Below are 20,025 nucleotides of genomic sequence, written 5' to 3'. Positions count from 1 at the left end.
TTCGCAAGAAATTTCAGATTTTTCTTTCTCTTCAGTCTATCGGAATACGGTATGAAGAGAAGAAATTTTTGGAAAGAGAAAGAGAATTTAAAAATCTCTATTTATAAAGAAATTTTTAATTTTTTTCTTGAAGCTTCGGAATTCGGCTGCTGGTTGATTAATTCTAGGAATGTGGCTTTAGCTAGAAGAGACAAGTGCATCTGGTACCCAATTATCCGGTCCAGACGTTTCATCACGGCTTCTGCCAAGGGCAAAAGTTTGCTCTGCCGCTGAGATCGATTGATTGATAATAATTGTTCCTGGTGCGTCCTAAAATAATCTAAAATTCACAAGTATGAGGCCTGTAGTAGCCACGGAACTTTGCCTTTTTTATGATAGCTCGGCATTCGTATTGTTTTTTTACGGCATACATAGCATAATATAATAAACATAAGAGGATTTACCTTGGCTGGGTTTTCAGGAGGAAGTCTCTTTGGCGAACGAAGAGTCTTCCTTGTGGTATTCCAACAGCACGCCTAATCTCCTACGACCAGCCGCGAAGTACTTTACGGGCGGGTCAGCAACAAGTTTGAGGAATGGTTACGCAGGCGGCGCCAAGGCTGACTTTCCTAGTAACATTTTGGTTTTATGCTGGTTTTATAACACTCTTGAAAAGTAAATTATGGACTTCAAGAGCGTTATAAAACTTAAAAATTAACTTGGGTCGGGTGTACTCTGGGATAGAATAAGAAGTTTGAAGGCCCAGTTTATGTGATAGGAGATGATCGTACGCCCCTCAGGCGGCGTGATCGTAGCGCTAACGGGGTCTCTTGGTAGTGGAAGGAGGAGAGGCAAGTGCAGGAATTTGAGCCAGCTTCTCATTTCAGTATTGAAAAATTGAACTATTGGCACTAGAAAAATCGATGGCTGTTGCGAAACGGCAAAAGCATCGTAACGCCTATTGTACAGGGTGTCTGCAGATTATCCGTACAGATTTTGATAGTTTGCTTCTACAAATCAAAAACAGACAATAATGGACTGAATCGGTAGCTATATGGGCATAACATGGCATGGTTTCGCCGACGACATAGATATTATGGCACGTAACTTTGAGAAGATGGAGGAAGCCTACATCAGACTGAAGAGGGAAGCTAAGCGGATCGGACTAGTCATCAACACGTCGAAGACGAAGTACATGATAGGAAGAGGTTCAAGAGAAGACAATGTGAGCCACCCACCGCGAGTTTGCATCGGTGGTGACGAAATCGAGGTGGTAGAAGAATTTGTGTACTTGGGCTCACTGGTGACTGCCGAAAATGACACCAGCAGAGAAATTCGGAGACGCATAGTGGCTGGAAATCGTACGTACTTTGGACTCCGCAAGACGCTCCGATCGAATAGAGTTCGCCGCCGTACCAAACTGACAATCTACAAAACGCTAATTAGACCGGTAGTCCTCTACGGACACGAGACCTGGACGATGCTCGTGGAGGACCAACGCGCACTTGGAGTTTTCGAAAGGAAAGTGCTGCGTACCATCTATGGTGGGGTGCAGATGGCGGACGGTACGTGGAGGAGGCGAATGAACCACGAATTGCACCAGCTGTTGGGAGAACCATCCATCGTTCACACCGCGAAAATCGGACGACTGCGATGGGCCGGGCACGTAGCCAGAATGTCGGACAGTAACCCGGTGAAAATGGTTCTCGACAACGATCCGACGGGCACAAGAAGGCGAGGTGCGCAGCGGGCAAGGTGGATCGATCAGGTGGAAGATGACTTGCGGACCCTCCGTAGACTTCGTGGTTGGCGACGTGTAGCCATGGACCGAGCCGAATGGAGAAGACTCTTATATACCGCACAGGCCACTTCGGCCTTAGTCTGATTAAATAATAAATAAATGGGCATAACAACTCAGCAGGCAGTATTTTATATTCTGAGAACACTGAGCGTCATTTCATGTATAAAAAATTCTTTGTAAATGCTTTTTTTTTCGATTTTCCGAACAAAAAGGAATTGCCTTCCTTCTCATCCGATTTGGATTGAATTTATCATTCGGTATGATCTATCTTGAAATCAACAGCCATCAAAACACCGAACATATTATTGAGACATTTGAAATCATGTCACAATCGTCAAAAATGTGTGAAAAGTATCTGTATAAAAACGTGCGGCAATCGTGATTTTTTCCAACACGATCGAAGGCATACAACTCAGGATACAGGGGTCATTTTTATGTGAACAAATTCAGCTTGGTTTATGTAGTCCTATTATAATAACATGCAATGCATGCTGGTTCTTTAATTTATTTCAAAAAAATATTTATAAACCTATCTTGTCGTACGGATAATTTGCAGACACCCTGTAGAGCTCGATAATCGTCAATTACGGGAGTTGTTCCTATAGTTATTTTTTCGAGCGTTTAGGGTCCTTTTTGTAGCAGTAATATTCGTCTATTCACTACAGGTGTGCGATGGTCCGAAAATGATCCGAGCTTGCGTTTGTCAGAATTTTAGATATTTTTTTCTTCCAAATTTCAAGAGGACAGTTTTATTTTAGTAATGCGCGGCTGATAGTGTTTTCGAGAAGTACACAGAAAGTTTGAGCGATCATCCGAAATATTTTGTTCTGTGCTTTGTGGAAATTCCGAGGAATTTATTTTGAGCATTTGAACGGTCTTGGAAATTCGGAAGAATTTTCTCTATTGATTCGGAAACAATTCCTTTAGAAATTCCTCGTAGTATTGCCTTTCCTAAATTATCCTGTATATGTCAGTACACCATTCTTGTCTTCACTTTTGAAAACATTGGCCAGTCGTATTCAAATTCAGCAGAGATTCATCTTACAGTTCAAAACGACATATATTGATCTAAATCTATTTTGATGGCCACGCGAAGTGAATGCCACAGTGCAAAAGTTATGGCGAAAATAAATAAATATATGGAATCACAAAGATTGGTTTCGATATATCGACTAATCGCATAATGTGGCAGAATCTCTATTATATGTATTAATATGGATAGTTCTGAAGAAAGCATCGAGTTACACTACAGAAACCACAAAAATGTATACAATGTATACACATCGAATTCATCCAAACAATCTGTCATTCGTTTGTAAAACATTACAAATTTTGTTGTCCAACGAGTCAATCCATTTTAGATACACAGAAGCATGTAAACAAAACTTCAATGTGACTTCACATACGTCTGTTTGAAACAAACTCAAATTGTTCAGTAACACGCACAGAATGTAGGGTAAGACGGTATAATGCGCCCCACCTGGCCAAAACGCCCCCCTTTGATTTCTAGAAAACTATACCTAACTAAGGGTGAAAATCAATTGGAACCTATTCATATTTGTAAAACCATCATACTATGTGAATTTGGAAGTATTTTTCTATTACACAATGAAAATAATAGCAAAATACAAAAAGTTACAGTTTTGATGTAACTTTTCATGTTTGTTTGCTCAACATTCTGGAGCAATTCTAGCATACTGTCCGGAAAACTTGCACTGGAACACTTAGTTGGGCAACAAAATAACTTTTCTCAGTGGTTAATATGATATAAAATTGCTTCCATCTTCAAAAATGTAACGATTTTCGAAAACATGTTTCACTGGCCAAAACGCCCCAGTGTAGGCAGGACGGTATGCCCTTACCAACTGTACACAAGCGCAGCGAGCCTGCAGCAGTTGCTTCCAAATTGTATGGACAAAATTGAAATGTAATTCACTCCTGCTTAAATGGACTTATGTTGGTTTTTTAATGTCAAGCACATAAGGATTTGTAACCTTTTTATTATGGGATTGATAAAATACTAATGAAGGGCTATGAAACGTGTTTGATTACGGTGGGGCGTATTGCCCAGGCACTTTTTGAAATCCAGTTTTTCACGACTTTTCAAAAAAGCTTTATTACGTGTTCTCAGTAATATTTTTATATGACTACTCACAGGTAATGCATTTGCGACTTGTTCAACTACCAAATAACTCAAAGTTTGCATAAATTACGTTGAAAAGTAAAAAGTTTTCATAGGTATTGCCTTAGGGGGGGCATATTATACCGTCTTACCCTAGTCTATCGTAGCAACTGCGCGGAAACTGTGTGTATCGTTCAAGTGGCAACCGAATAGTTCGAGAAACAAATTTCTATGATTCACTGTCCTGTGTAAGCTGTGCACCAGCTGAGAGATGTAAGCTGTCCAACGCAAAGGTTTCCCGAGTTGGAAACAGGTGGTCAAACTAATAGCGAAACTATTTTCCTTCGTCGGTGTGGTGGACGCATCATCATCACAACTAGTCATATTCAAAACAAGTGGTTCTACAAAACGAATGAATGTTCTATTTGCACCAGTATCGAAAGAAGCGATGATATGTGCGTCACTCTTGCAATCAATGCTGTAAATGTTGGTCATAACCGTTGACTCGTGGAATATTTCCAACCGCACGAGGCGAAACATTTAATGCTTCACATAAAATGACATAATAATAAATTAGGGAAGCTATTAGCAAATTTTATGTTTATGATTGTGGTGATTTTGGTGTTGATTGAAAATTAATTATTTTGTAATTAATTTTGTATCAAGTAATAGTATCAAAGAAAATAAATTATTTGATACTTTAATTATAGTCAATTCTACACCTCACGACAATTATTCATCAATGTCAATGAATCAGAAAGCAGGTAAAAAGGCCGAGTCGCTTAAATGAATTTGCGATTCATTCACGTTAACTTACTGAAATAAAAGCAGTTTTCTACAGCAATAGCAGCATTTAAACTGAAGGAAATTGCAAACGAGCTATCAAAATATCAATGGCAATGGATTTCCCCGCGAAAACAATCACCACCCAAATACGAAATGTAATGATCATCGTCAATCGTAATAAGCTTATGAGTATGGGAGGGGATCAGCGTTGAGTATTGAGTGCTTTTCCTTCTCTCCCTCTCTAGAGAGAGAGAGAGAGTCTGGGTGAATTTTCCGAGAATAAAAAATAGCATAAATAACGATTTGAAGAATGTTGTAGCCGGATATTTGTTTCTGATCGGATTCGAAAGTTATCTGAAAGTAATAAATTTGTCTTTAAACGATATGAACATTTAACTCGCATTTTCGAATCTGTTCCGCAACACATAGATTCCAGATGCTGAACGCCCAAAACAATCAAACATTCTGAAAGGACCATCGAACATAATATAAAATACCAAAAATCTATTTGAGATAATAGAGAACTTTTAGAACACCACTTCCACTTGATATCATGGTAGCTTTTCACAAGTTATTTAAAAAAAAATCTTTTTCAAAATTCCGACAACGTTTTCCATCGGATCTTCGATTGCTCTCCCTTTCCATTGAGTTGTCCTTTCAACACATGTATCGATTGATACTGACAGCTTCATAGCATTCTCAATCCAAAAACCACCCAACGAGCAACTAACTACAGCTGCATTCGTTTTTCACCGATCGGGAAAACTCACCAGACTATGAATGACAAAAGTATCTCTAACTGCCGAAGGGTGATGATGATTATCATTCGACCAATCAATGATCAACAACAACCCCCAGTTTTACAAAAGCGCTTACGCTCGTGCAATGCATGGCGATGACGATCTCCGCTAAAGCGGACTCGACTGAACTAACTTTTCAACTCAGTGAGTGTCTTTCCCGGCGATTAAAATAAGAAAATAAATACGAACCAGGGGGCTTCAGATCGGAAAATGGGCGAAACCATAACTAAATCTATTGTCTACCGCTTGACGATTTGAGATATCGTTTATTATGATTTAACTCGCTAACGAATTGATCTATCATTAAAATTCCTTTTATGTTTCTTATAGCCTATTCAGATTACGTCATTTATTATAATAATTATCTCATATTTAAGACAAAGAAAAAATGAATGAATGAAAATTGGCATCAAGTTACTGTATCTGAATAGGCTATTACGCCTTGGGATTTTCTGTGTTCATATATTTACGAGAAAGGTATAATTTCTATGACAAAATTATAAAAATACAACTGTTAATGAGTTGCTATTTCTCAGAAATAAACACAGTATTTTCTCGTTTACGTTTTTGACAAAAAAAAACATTTTCTTTTTTAATGAAACCGTGATTATCACATTGACTGCTGCTTTCACATAACCTCTGAGCATACAAGCATTGCAATGAATGCTTGCATTAATCAGTAACGTAAAAACCCCTGCTCTAGAAAACTTACCTTCGGATTCTTGCCGCTGGTTACTTGGTAGAGCGCGCGAGTGCAAGCCTGAGTGTCTCGAGCATTCGGAACCGTCGCTGTTTGGGTCGAGAAAAGATAAAAGAGAATTTTGGGCCTGCACTCACATACGGTGCTTTTTTCCCTCGGACAACGATCAGATCACGGTCTCCCGCGCGATTATACAGGGGTACAAACGGGAAAACGGTGGAAAATCATTACGTTACGACTTTCTGGTGCAATTTGGTACTTTAAGGCATTGCTATTGATCCGAACTGGAACGACTTGTGTTAAGTGAATTATAACTGCAGTACATATTGAAGACGACTTTCAGTGAAATTAAAAACGAAGAAAAATCAAGCATACGAAAGAGGGGTGAAGTTTAGGACGAGCCACACGAGTGATATAAGAAAGTGTATTGGTTGATACGGAAAAGTCAAGCTGTGATATTTCAGGCTGTGAAGAAATTAAAAAATCTGCTTCTTTGCAAAAGTGTTGCTTTTCCTGCTTGGTGAAAAAAAAAAAGATTTGTGTGACTTGTATCTTAGACCATTATCGCACATTTGAAAAACCAGCTCACAAGGCACTAAGTAAACCGGAAAAGCATGAGTCCTAAGCCGCACGACTTCCTGGTTACGTTGCAGCGTAGATCTCCCCAAATTGCGTGGGGAATCCGATTGGTCGGGGGGACCGATCTTAATGCTCCGCTTATCATCACAAGGGTAGGTTACCGAAGTTTCTAGACATGCGTCACTACACATCATTCCAAGTGACATTATAGATTTTAGTAAACAACATTGTTGTCTGACGAATATTTCAAGTGACAATATGGCGTAATACGTTCATGACATTCGTTGCATTGTGCATGCGATATTCGCTTTTGAAGGTGATGGCAATGTAGAAGAAAACGCGCATTTACAAAACACCTCCCACCGATTGCCTCACCCCTGCGGTCGCGTATTGAAACTGGGGGTTCGGCTGCCCCAAGAAGCAAAGATGGGAAAATCAGCTGCGCTTGTTCATCTACCCTGATGTATTGTATGTGATTTTCGCTCACCTAACGCGATATTCATAAATTTAGACTGTCCCTGTGTAGTTGATACTATCCGATGTCATTTGGTAAGAATAGGTTCAGGATGATTGACCGTACTGCAGGATGCAAGCCAATTGGGTTTTAGTACTCTTTTTAGACGAAATGGCTGTGTGACCATGGCTGGCACTTAGTAAGAAGTGCCAAAAAGAAATTTTTCAACCATATCGGTATGTTTACGGCCGACAGACAGAAAACGGATAATAAAACCATTCAAATATAAAATGATCCGAGTGTTTGGTAATCCGAACGGTAACGTAATTTGTTTACATTGGGAACTGATTGCATCACAAAGTGATGCCAAAAAACGTGCGGTTAATTATTGTTTGTAAAAAAAGCTTATGGCTTTGGTCAATAGTCTCGTTACAATTAAATTCTAGACTAACATTTGAAAAGGGCGTAACAGTCAAAATTTATTCTTTCCAGTTGTTTGTCTATGCATGTTGACGAAGTTTCATGTTGAAGCGGGAAGAATAAATTTTGGCCGCTATGCCCTTTTCAAATGTTGGTCTAGAAATGTTCTAGTGGAAGTACTGACTATTTCTTACAAGCAAGGGTTAGCACAAGGTCGTTATTTTAAATTTATGATTGTAACCTAAGCATCAAATTGTAATCAATTTCACTTAGGTTTATTTTACTTCGAGTCATAGTGATATCAACGTGGGCTGACTAAATTTGATTACTATTTGACAAATTAAAATCCCGCCAGATGGTATAAAATGAACCTCAAAACAACTTTAGTTTGAAATCAAAGTTTCAAACTTTTACACTACTTTCATTCTGATTTTCCGGAACGTCTTAGGAGTCTGTATGGGTATAGTTTTTGAGTTAACTTGAGAAAAGTAAAAGCTAATATCTACTATACTAAGAAGTAGCATAGCATTTCGCTCAACGACCAAAATACAAAATTAAAACGGGTCTTCCATCGATTATTCGTAATCGTTATGCTTATTCAACATTGAATGATTACCTACCGTGAAAATTTGATGAAACAACTCTTCCAAGCATCATTTTAAGACCTGTTTCATTGACACTTCAAAAAGTTGGTCTGGATTTTGCAAAGGACGAAAATAAACAATGGCAGGTATTGCTTTTAGTAGCTGCAATCTTCGGGAATGGCAGCCAGAAGGTGCGTTTAGGGGATTAGTTTGTTGAAAAAAATAATCAGGGAATTCGGTCATTTTCTATCTAAATTACAGCTTCCGTTTCAACTTATCCCGCATTTCAACTTGCCCCGGTGTATCTTAATCTTAAATCAGTTTCTTTCAATCATCAGAAAACGACAAAAAACCTTAGCGGTTTTAGTGCCTTTCTCGTGCGATATAAAATATAAATTGCAGATATTGTGTGTGCTACGAATTTTTAGACTATTGAGCAAATCGTTGCTGACTGTTAACTTTTTCTCAATCATAGTGATCTGGCATATAGATCAGAAGAAGAAGAGCAATTGTCAAAATACTGAAATTAAGTTATAACGAACAGTCATCCAGATCTGTCCAACTATTCATTTGCAATCCTATACTGGAAACATGGCCAGTAGGGGAAAGATCTATTTGTACAGCACCTTTATCCCAATTTTCAAAGATCTATGGAGGTCGCATTTCAACGGAAGAACTTGCTTTCAGTATAAATTTATGTCATTTGTTTGAGATGCGTTTGGGTAAACCAAGTAGATTTGGTCTCTAATAATACCTAAGTATTGCCTAAGTATTTATTTCTCAAGAAAAATAATAGTTAAACCATTCAAAACACTACTAAACAATGTTCGTCCTAATATTTTTGTATGTACAAGTCATTTTGAAACTATCCTCGATAATCGTAAATACATCGGTTTTTACCAAGGAGATTCTCCGAAGGAATCTGACCCTTAGATTCCGACCACCGCATTCCAACTCCTCCAATTGAATCCTCACTAATCACCGGAAACTCGTTTGCTCCTGCTTCCGTTGAATCTTGTATACATATTATTCTATTCAGTCCAGGATGTTGGTATACTGCCATTTAAACTGTAGTGAAAACCTATTTCTTGGAGATAAAGTTGACGATTCGATAATAAAGTAAAGTGACAAGTAAAAATAAACAAAACAAATCCTGAAAAACGAATTCGACTCATTTTTCCATCGCTTTTCAAAATTAAAGGTCATCGTTACTATGAAGCTTGTAGTCAATATGACATACAAGAAAAAGTTAGATGTTAAATTAGAGGCTATTGAACACAAAAATAAGCGTTTAAATATTTCCATGGCGTATAATTTTCAATATTTTTAATTGTGTAGGAGATATATACATAAGGGATGTATACGCGTACGCTTATACGCTGTTGAAACTGATAGACTATTTTCGGAAAAAAAAAATGTGTTTTCCCGGGTTGGCCAAACTATGCACTAAATTGGGTACTAAAATGAAGAATCGATATTTAATTTTCTTTTAAAGCTAACTATTCTGAACGCGACAGATTATTCCGACTCAGAAGTCAAAAGGAACAATGTATAATTTGAAATTTGAAAATGAATAGAAAATGCTTCTTCGACATTTCCGTTCTTATTTGACGTACAGAATTCACTGGTATAGGGTAAATCCGGGTGAGATGCCGCATCGGTATAGATGCCGCACTTTAGAGATCTGGTAGAACAGACTTGATTTATTGGCGCAAATATATGTGAGAGGGTGTCTTTTGTAGCGAAAACAAAAACGTAAGTAGTAACTGCTCATTATTGTCAGTCAAAAAAGTAATATGACGGTTAAACACTTTTATTTACGCCGCGGAGGCTGTAAAATTTCTAATGCTATAATACTATTATTTTTTGTACGGTTTTGTGAAAATTCTTCCACATGTTTATTTCATTATTGGGTTCCTTTAAGATCCTTGTAGGTAACGTTTGTAAGCAATTTACGTTTTGAGTAAAAATTATAGTGATGTGGAATCTATCCCTTACAATCGGTATAGATGCCGCAAAAAAAAAAAATCAGGGTGATATGCAGCACTTCAATGAGATATTATTTTTTAGTGGGAAAATCATGTGAAATACGAAGACCAAAATATTGCAAGGGATCAGGAGGAGAATACTGCCCAGAAAATCCAGACGTTCTAGGATATTTGTTCCTTTATTAATAACATACTCCAAAATCAATGATATTTGCACAAGGAATGATTTTGGCGTAGTTTCTGTCGTTCTTAATTGACATCATGTGAGCTCACTACTGAGATCATCAGAATAAAGAGAAACAAATTCAATGTGTGTCCCATTTCTTCTTTTTCGGTTGTTTTTAATCTCAGTACACGTTATGATTTTTTTTTCTAGTTCGTTTATTTGGTAGGCTCAGGCGTGTATACCACTTTACGGAGCCATGGTTCTTTGCGATATATACAATCAATATCATTTGATTTTTCAGTTAGTAAGAGAGGGGTAGAAGCCAGCGTACTCGTGGTGACTCGAGGTTAGTTTACAATGATTAAGGATGGACGGGGCTAAGGATTTGGGATCAGAGAATTTCAGCGTATCATCCGGAAATTTGGCGACATGTTAAGATTTGCAAGAGCAGATACCCCATGAAAAAAAAAACAGGCATGGGAGAGCAATACGATGAAGTGTATTAGGCCATCTTAGAATGTCAAACAAGTTGAACCTAATATAAAAAAAACTCCATATGTGCAATTTTTGCCGATTTATGTTATTGATTGTGAAAAAAAACAACAAAGTAAAATCCTACTAATGACTAACCATGTTATGAACATATTAGCGTAGAATATCTCGATTTGTTTGATGGGGAAAAAGCCGTTTAGCCGAATATCATTCGGTTGAAAGCAATTTGACCAAAGGACACAAAGCCGAAAGCTGCTTGGCCGAATATGCCATTCAGCCGAATAGGCCATTAGGCCGAAACCCATCCGACTGAAAGTCATTTAGCCGAAACGGACTTAATTCGCGTTCGGATGCACCGATCATTCGACCGAATATTTCAATTGGCCAACATATCTTACCTGTCACATAAAATGCTAAAGTGGAGACCATATATGTAGATACTTCTCCATACAATATGTACGTATATCGCCTCCTCTTTGACATCTTCTTCTTCTCCATTGACATTACATCCCCCACTGGGACATTGCCGCCTCGCAGCTTAGTGTTCATTCAGCACTTCCACAGTTATTAACTGCGAGGTTTCTAATCCAAGTTATCATTTTTGCATTTGTATATCATGAGGCTAACACGATGATACTTTTATGCCCAGAGAAGTCGAGACAATTACGAAAACCACCAGGAATCTAACCCAGCCACCCTATGGTCTTGCTTTGTGGCGCGCATCTTACCGCTAGGCTATCAGGTATCAGGTATCAGAACGTCGGCTCAGGAGGCACGTTCCCCTCAATTTGGGAGATTTGTGCCATCGCCTTCACTGGCCTTTCTCATCATTTACCTGACGGAAAAGGAAGTGAAAATTATTATCTGAAATCTGAACACGTTTCAAATGAGTAAAGAGATTTATCACACAGTACTGAATCCGATTTTCATCCGCGAGGCAATTTCAGCGGTAAACATCAACATAAACAATGATAATTATGTTTTTTTCTGCACATAGTGACAGTCGAATGAATGAGTTCATGGAGTAGTCGTCTGACTATGTAATTCTATGTTTTGAATATTCATGCGATGTTTGTCAAAATTCGGACCGAAGTTGCTTCATGAAGATGAATATTTTAGGCTCTGGTTAGTGCCATTAATCAAACTGTTAACTTTACAATTTTATTTGTTTTCTCAGTACAAATTTCATGCCGAAATCATGATATAAACATGATTAATTAAACAATTCTACATTGTTGTTTCAAAAGGGCGAAAGTCGCAAACGTAAACATTGACTTCTTCTGCTGATTTCAGGAAGATTAGAGACTTCTGGCGGTATTTTCCACTTCCGTTCAATAGAAGGCGCGGAGTGCTACTAGTTCCAAGTGGTTGTTAGCTGGGAGCGGTGCTAGTTGTTGAGGAATTTGCAGGAAAGGCGTTTGCGATATTGGCCCTTATGAAACAACCGTGTCGAATTATTTACTTTTCTCAATACTCATATCATCATACTTCACCATATTTTACGCGAAATAACAAAAAAATCTAATTGTAGACCTCACTTTTACATGATAACATAGGTTGGATCGGAAATTTCTTAGAGCGAACCTTGCTGAGGTTGGGGCGAACTTAGGGTGGATCACGATCCAACTCAATTCAATAACCAAACGTTTTGACTGCTGTTAGGGTGGATCTAAGGCCAACCTAGGTTCAATAACCGCAATAAACGAAAACGCCTTAGTTTATCTTAGATGAGACTCACTGCACATATTTATGGTTGCTAATCCACGATTGACAAAAATCAATAAAATTCCTAAAAAACAACTGAACGTCTGACTAGTATTGGACAATCGTTCTCACTGTGTATGTTTCAGTGGCACCAACGATTAAAAAGATCAATAACGGCACCGGCTACGAGCTTACAGTCAGTTAGGTGAAGTGAAGGAATATGCGTAGTAACCTACGAGTTTTATTTCACACTCCGCATCAGAAAATTAAAAACAAAATTGTCCATAATCTCACCGCGCGCAATAATGAATAAACTATCATAGCAACTATCGGCAACATTTGACAGTAGAACAAGGCAGAAACTGCACTTCACGATCTTTCGAAAAACCTGGCGGAGCAGAAAATAGCATAATCTATCGCGCACTTATTAGATTTCTGTTTCGAACAGTTTTTTCTTCTTCCCGTACAACTCGGCGATAACACGATCCATCACGAACTAATTAATCATCTTCTCCAAGAAGATTCTTGTTAACTTACCGCACACTAATTAATCATCGAAACATATATTCCAATAAAAAAATTTCAAAATGACTCATCTGCATTTGTAAAAAAAAACAAACATGGATTTAACTAATCTGATAGCTCTCCCACGCAAACCAAAACCATCAACAGGTAGCCGACCCAAGGACGACTTGGATAGTAGTATGGTGACTACTCGGCTTAATGATCAGTTCAGCAAAACGACAAAAAAATACTTTTCGTGGATTTTCCTCGTTCTTTAATAAAAAAAACATTAATTGTTGCCACTACTAGTATCTTTATCAAAGCAAATACAGAACCCTCTGAAAAAAGATTGAAAATGTTTCGTTGATGTTCACTTCTAGGTACTTTAAAAAAATATAATCAATGTTAGGTTCGATTTCCAACTGCTCTCATACTGTGTGCAATGAAAACATCAAAATTTGCTAGCCGTCGGTTACATTGAAATAAGTAACATGGCCGTTTTGTGCGAATGGAACACAAAAATGTGTTATTCATTTTCAGCGTGTGGCAGTGCGCCTATAATGAGCATAAACATTATGACCTCTGACCCCTTGTCTTGGGGTAGGATATTGTGTTACCTATAGGTGATTAGGTTCCAGCTCAGCTCTTTTTAATGTAAATTTCAACAATAGATAAACGTGATTTTAAAAAAATCGGTCAATAGTAAACGTTTACTCAAATAAATTTTCTGAATATTTGAAACAAGCTTGCCACTTTGTTTAGCGGGCAAAAGTATTTCTTGAACTGCTGCTAAAAGATTCTCCAATAGCAATGACCGTCAAAATTTCAAAGAACTTCTCAAGGAAATTCGAAATAATATCCCTTAAAACCTTCTACAGTTGAATTTCAAACGGATTTACAGCGGGAAATGAACACATTTTTTGGGTAAAATATAAAACCAACTCCTCAAAAGAATTCCTGAGGAAATTTATAAGAGCTTTTCGTGGAAATTCTTGTGAACTTCTAATGAAATTTGTATTAACATAATTTCCAATTGGGATTCCGAAGAACATCCGGTGACAAATACGAAGCATCACCCGTGAAAATTCTGAAAAATGTATCGTGGAAATTACTAAGAATTTTTCAAGCATTTCCGAACAAAATGAAAACATTCGGGGAATTTAAAAAAATGTGGAAATTCCAAAGAAGTTTCCATAGAAACTCCGAAGATTTTCTACGAAACTTCTAAAGGAATTCCCAATAACTTGTGCATTTCAAAGAATTTCTCGTGGAAATTCTGAGGAATTTTATGTGAAAATTGCAAAAAGCTTTTTGTCAGGGTTTGAATCCAAAGAAGAATGGTAAAGTCTCTCACTCACTAGCATACCGTGAGAGACGTTTTTCTGTAGCTATTACGATAATGAATTGATTCGGGGGGCTACAACCCATGATAAATTTCTTTTAATAAGCCCCATTTGCGGGTTCTGATGATGCATTTACACTTTTTTTTGTCTTTATTATCGAGACTTTCAGCCGAGGCTGGCTCGTCTCGTCATTTACACTTGTTTTACACAGCTGTGCGAGAACATAACCCAACATAAAATGAGCGAGAAAAACGTGTTTTATCAAACCCCCTCGATGGGGGCCGCCTAATCAGTTTTTTTTCAACTTGTATACAAGTGCGATAGTTTTGTTTTCATTGCTTTCTATGATTCAAAGAGGTTTTTGCCTCTCTTTTATCGTTGTTCGTTATCTATCGAGAGCGATTTCTGCAAACCCTGTTTTTTGTACAATATCCGAAAAATTCCGCGAATATTTCTAAGAATTTCTTACGAACATTTCAAAGAAGTTCCCACAAAAATACTGCGAAAAAATCTCATAAAAATTCCAATAAAAAAACTCCATCCCGCGGAAATTCCTATGGAAATACCATGACAATTTTCTGCGAAACGGAAACTTCTCCAGGAATATTTTCATAAATTTCTTTTCAAAATCATGAAATTTTACCTGTTGGAACTACGGAAAATTTCATAGCGGTGATTCTTGTATTTAAGTTCCATAAATACCAACATGGAGCATCCAATACATTGACACTTTCGGTTCTTGATTTAGCATTACTTTAATGACCAAAAGCCTTTGAATGAGTTTAAATTTGTATCATTTGTTCATTTACGCTCAAAAGAAGTTATTTGTGTTTGAAAAAATAGAGAGATGCGTTCAGTGTCGGGAAATTTTTACTTGGCAAACATCAGACAAAGTCATGCATTTTTAATTTTTTTAATTTTTTGTAGTTTATATTAATATTTTCGTTGCTGAAATTCAAAACTATGGAGAAAAACAACTTATCAATGCACAAATTTCAACGTGTTTTAAAAATGAACATAAAAAATATTCGTATTTATTCACAAGTAAAACAATTTGTGCAAAAGATAAACTTGGCAGGTTAAAAATGTTTTACTCTCGTTTGTTGAAATGATTCATTATTTCATTTTTTACACATCCAACGCAATGATTTGAATTGTCATGTATAATTGTGAAGTGAAATGGATTAATTAGATGCTTCATTATTTAATTATGTGATTTTTTCACTTACCCCATTTACCCACTGTACCTTATTTACAAAAAAAATCTACTGAAAAATCCTAAAAATCGATGACAAGTCAGGAAAAACAATCGGTGGAACTTCCGAAGAATTTCTAATGGAAGTTTTGAAGAATTTTACAATAAAGTTCCAAAGAACTTTTAGTGGATAAATTCAACTATTTTTTGTGAAATTTCCAAAAAAGTGTTGCAAGGAATTTCTCATGGAAATTTTGAACAAAGTCGCATTGAACTCCGGAATCCATTCTTGTGAAAATTCTGAAAAACTTCCTACGAAGATAGGGTGCTCTCAACTGAACCAGCATTCCTAAACATATATAGCAAAAGTGAACCCTTCTAGGAAAAATAAACATCTTTCAATTATTCTGGAACATCGCGTTCAATTGGTTGATATTCAATAGCAAACAACGAAGCCAAATGTCAAAATTTGTTGTTGTTGTATTTAATTCAACTTGTTGGTGCGAGTAAATTAGATGACGCTAAGTACAAAAAAATGAATCTACGAATTTGTACACATACACTCACATAAACACACATACAAACATCACATGAGCTCGAACTGAGTCGATTAATGTATAGTAGCTCACTATGTGTCTCCGAACCTACTATCAAAAGTTTGTTTTTTAAGTGATCCTATAGGCTTGGCAAAGGAAAAATATTAGTTTTTTTTTAGCATAAGACACAGTAACTCGTCACTAATAATATTTCGGGTTGCGACGATGACATTTTTCAGCACTATTCGGCACAACTGCAGTCGATTAATTCATTTCATAGATAAGATGATAGACGGCAATGTTCTATAACTATTGAAATATACCATGAATAGTTGGTGGTAATATTAAAGCTTGAATTGATTATCCTGTCTGATGAAAAAATGATTCCGAATTCACGAATCAGTAGTTTTATTCATAGGATTTATATTTTCCATTTTGGTGAATATCACCCCGCTACCTTACTTACCTATCCATCCCGAACCCACAGTCCATATCCTGTAACGGGACGCGTCACGTGACACGCATACATTTACGCGAAACATAATTATCCTACGTATAGAAAATATGCTAATACAACGAAACCCCACCCCTGGTCCCATCAAACGATACTCCGTGTAGGACGGGATGGTGGCATCGAAAAAATCGAAGGGAGTGGTTTGCGTGCAACTCATACCAACCGTGTGGCGTGAAGAAATGAAAATTTAGCGACACAAGCATACCCGAAACGACCCACGAAGGAATCGTTCCCGAAGAAGTTTCGCATCATCCCAATCCGGTCTGGGCCAAAATCTCAGCATCTCGGATATTTTTCCAATGCAAACCGCACAGTCTCTTCGCAGTTATTATTACCAAGCATTTCTTACCCGGTTTTACGAGGGTCTTTTCTGATGATGATAATTACGGGCGGGCATGCGTCGCTTCTTCCACATCCCACGCCGATCCTTTCCTAGGAAATGAAGATTGAAGAGCTTTTATGACTGGAACGAGAATTGCTTGCACAAGGATAGTTTTAAGGAAAGCGATTTCCAAATATTTAAATAACGTTTCCTAGAGGAACAAGAAGAAATCGGTAATAAACGGAAAGAGTTTTCGCAAAGTTTTACATAGAGGAAAGTGGGTTGCTTCGAGCATTTCTAAAGGCTAGACCGTGATTTTCATATTCCATAAAGTTTTTTATTTACATTTTGCGTGAGAGAATCAACAATAATTAATCATAACCGGAAATCTAATTCGTATACTTTTTGACATGGTATCATGACTTCATAAAACAATTAATTAGCTCAAAATTTCTAGAAACATGCAATCTATGTTACAATTTCAAAATGAAAATGTACTCATGTTACCATTTATCCTACCGAATGTAGTTTCATCGATATCGTCGATATCGAGATAACCCCATTTTCCCTACACTTTTGTGAAAGTAAATTTGATGTTCTTTGAACAGAGAAGGAGACAGAACTTTGATAAGAAATTGCGTTCATTCGATCCCGAACAACACCAAGGAAAACCGGGGGACCCTCTGTAGTTTTCTTTTCAACCTATATTGTGGTCGCTCTTCTCCAGGAATGGCTCTGAATCTTAAGAAAAGAAAATTACTGTATCAGAAGAGACGAGGGTGCGCCTCGTATTTAGGCTATACACCGGTTTTCTGTATGCTTTGGCAAGCTGCGAAACGAGATTTGCTAAACGTGAAAGAGCTGGTTCAAAGGTGATACCAGGATCAACCCTTTGCTTGTCTACGAGTCCTCCTTCTCGGCAACAAGACGGGACCGTTGTCTGTAATAATAAATTATCTCCAAAATTTAATATAAATGAAAATCTAATTAAGGTTGTCGCATTAATTAAAAATGTTTTCCCGAAACGTTGTAGGTGGTCGGAGATCTTCTTTTGAACTACGCCCGACGACGGTTTGGGTTGGGTGTGACATCTTTTTCGGTAATTTATATGCAAGAAAAGTTTCTCCTTCGTAGGCGAAGCTCCTGGATGGTAAAACTGCTTCTTCGATTGCGTCCTCCGGTGCCGTCCGGTCGGTGTCTGACGCTTTGGCAGTGCAAATTTCTTTTATCTCGATTACTAAAAAGTCAGAGAAAGTCGCTCGACATAAAATAAATTATAAAATGGAACCGGCAACGAATGGAGGCACTTTTAGGTACTCGACAAACTCTGTCAAGGGGTTGTACCACGGGTATAGTTTTGAAGAAAGCCCTGGTCGTGGTTCTTATCTGTGTTTGTGGAAGGCAGGGACCAAGCAAGTGCTAATATTCTTTGGAAATTGAGCAGACTTTTACTATACCGGGGGCGGCAATAAACTTTTCCGAATTTATAAGATAGAACTCAGTGAAAATTAGATAAGGGAATTAGTTTAAATGAAATATACATGGAGTCTGTGTTTAGCCTATTTGGCTTGCGATGCTGAACGCTTTGCTGAACTCAAAGAAACGAATTAGAAGCGTTGAATTTGCAATGACAAAGGGAAGTGATCTGTTTTTTTTTTTTTATGATTCGCATATTTTACATATTTTCTTTGTTAGCAAACATTTAAGCATATTCATATTCGACTTTACGCTGTCGATTTCTGATTGGATATGGATCAGTAAATGTAAATGTAAAACATATACAGAATGAGCGCGATGTTCAATTGTTAAACTATTTCAGACAAAGACAAATGTCAATATCTACTATGTTAATTATATTTTTTGCACAAAGTCATTATTTTCATTGAATCTTCTTCTTCTATGGCTCTACATTCCAACTGGAACTTGGCCAGCTTTTCAACTTAGTATTCTGTTAGCATTTCATCAGTTATTAATTGAAAGCTTTTCTATACCCGCCATTGCATGAGTATGTATCTTGTGGAGCAAGTACAAAGGATACACACTTTGCTCGCAAGGCTACTGGAGACCCCAGTATCATTGAATATCAAATAATAACTTAAACTTAATTTGTATGAAAATATCATTATAGGCCGAAAATGTAGTTTGACAATGTCTTAGTGGTGCGAATGTAATGCCAATATGAAGAAGAAGAAGAAGAAGAAGAATAAGAAGAAGAAGAAGAAGAAGGAAAAGAATAAGGTCCTTTAACCGTGGTCAACCGTCGTTTGGTCGAAATGGGCATTTAGCCGAAATTGTCGTTTAACAAAACGGATTATTTGGTCGAAAATGTTGTTTGACAAAACAAGTCATATGGCCGAAAATTCCATTTTACTATTAATCAAATCACTTCTTATTTTGAACTTTTCTCACTTTTCTTCTCACTTCTCATTGTTAGTTAGATGTGATTAGTAAAAAGTGAGACCAGTCCTTATTTACTATTCCTCACTTCTTACTTGTAGCAGTGAAAAGTGAGAAATGAGAAGCAAGAAGTAAGGAAATGGATTTGAGAAGAAAAATAATAAGTGGAAATGAGAAATGATTTGGTCAAAAATAAAATGTGGCAGATTTTTGTCATCATTTTTAGCACGCTAGAATCGCTCATAATGGATATAACGACAGTTTCGGCTGAATTGGCCCTTTTGCCAAACGACCATATCTTTCAAATGATCTGTTACACTAAACGACATTTTCAGACAAATGGGCAGTTCGGCCGAACGATATTTTCGGCCAAATGATATTATCGGCAAACGACTTTCGGCCTAATAATTTGTTGGCTCAACTAACGTACTTTCGCTCAACTAACGTACAAACAGCTTTCGACCAAATGACTTACCGTCTTATTGACTTTCGGCCAAACGGCATTTCCTCAAGAGTGAAGATAAGAGAAAAAGTAATTATTTTGTAAAGAGAGTGAATAATCCCTAAGAGATCTAATCAAACTTTGATTCATTTTAATCATGAAAATATTGTTTCCGTCACCATTTGCAAAACATAGGT

The 20,025-nt window shown here is 37.2% G+C and overlaps 2 protein-coding genes across 12 annotated transcripts in view; one reads left to right on the top strand and one right to left on the bottom strand.

The window, feature by feature from the left end:
* Positions 1-20,025, bottom strand: part of LOC134211421 (peroxisomal targeting signal 2 receptor) — a 358,938-nt gene that overhangs the window by 222,057 nt on the left and 116,856 nt on the right. The window lies entirely within an intron of this gene.
* The window catches only part of LOC134211418 (PDZ and LIM domain protein 3), a 122,346-nt gene that overhangs the window by 29,734 nt on the left and 72,587 nt on the right, over positions 1-20,025 (top strand). The window contains exon 1 of one of the 8 annotated variants that reach the window (XM_062688252.1): positions 6,303-6,919. The exons of 2 other annotated variants lie outside the window; for them this stretch is intronic. In XM_062688252.1, the coding sequence (XP_062544236.1) occupies positions 6,803-6,919 (117 nt within the window). In that variant the 5' untranslated portion in view covers positions 6,303-6,802. Of the gene's footprint in view, positions 1-6,302; positions 6,920-20,025 lie in introns of those variants that run through there. 5 more of the 8 variants (XM_062688250.1, XM_062688248.1, XM_062688251.1 and 2 more) reach the window with 5 other exon arrangements.

Source organism: Armigeres subalbatus, chromosome 2 (assembly GCF_024139115.2).
Source record: "Armigeres subalbatus isolate Guangzhou_Male chromosome 2, GZ_Asu_2, whole genome shotgun sequence".
NCBI classification, from domain to species: Eukaryota; Metazoa; Arthropoda; class Insecta; order Diptera; family Culicidae; genus Armigeres; species Armigeres subalbatus.
This window is presented reverse-complemented; position numbering and strand designations above follow the sequence as displayed.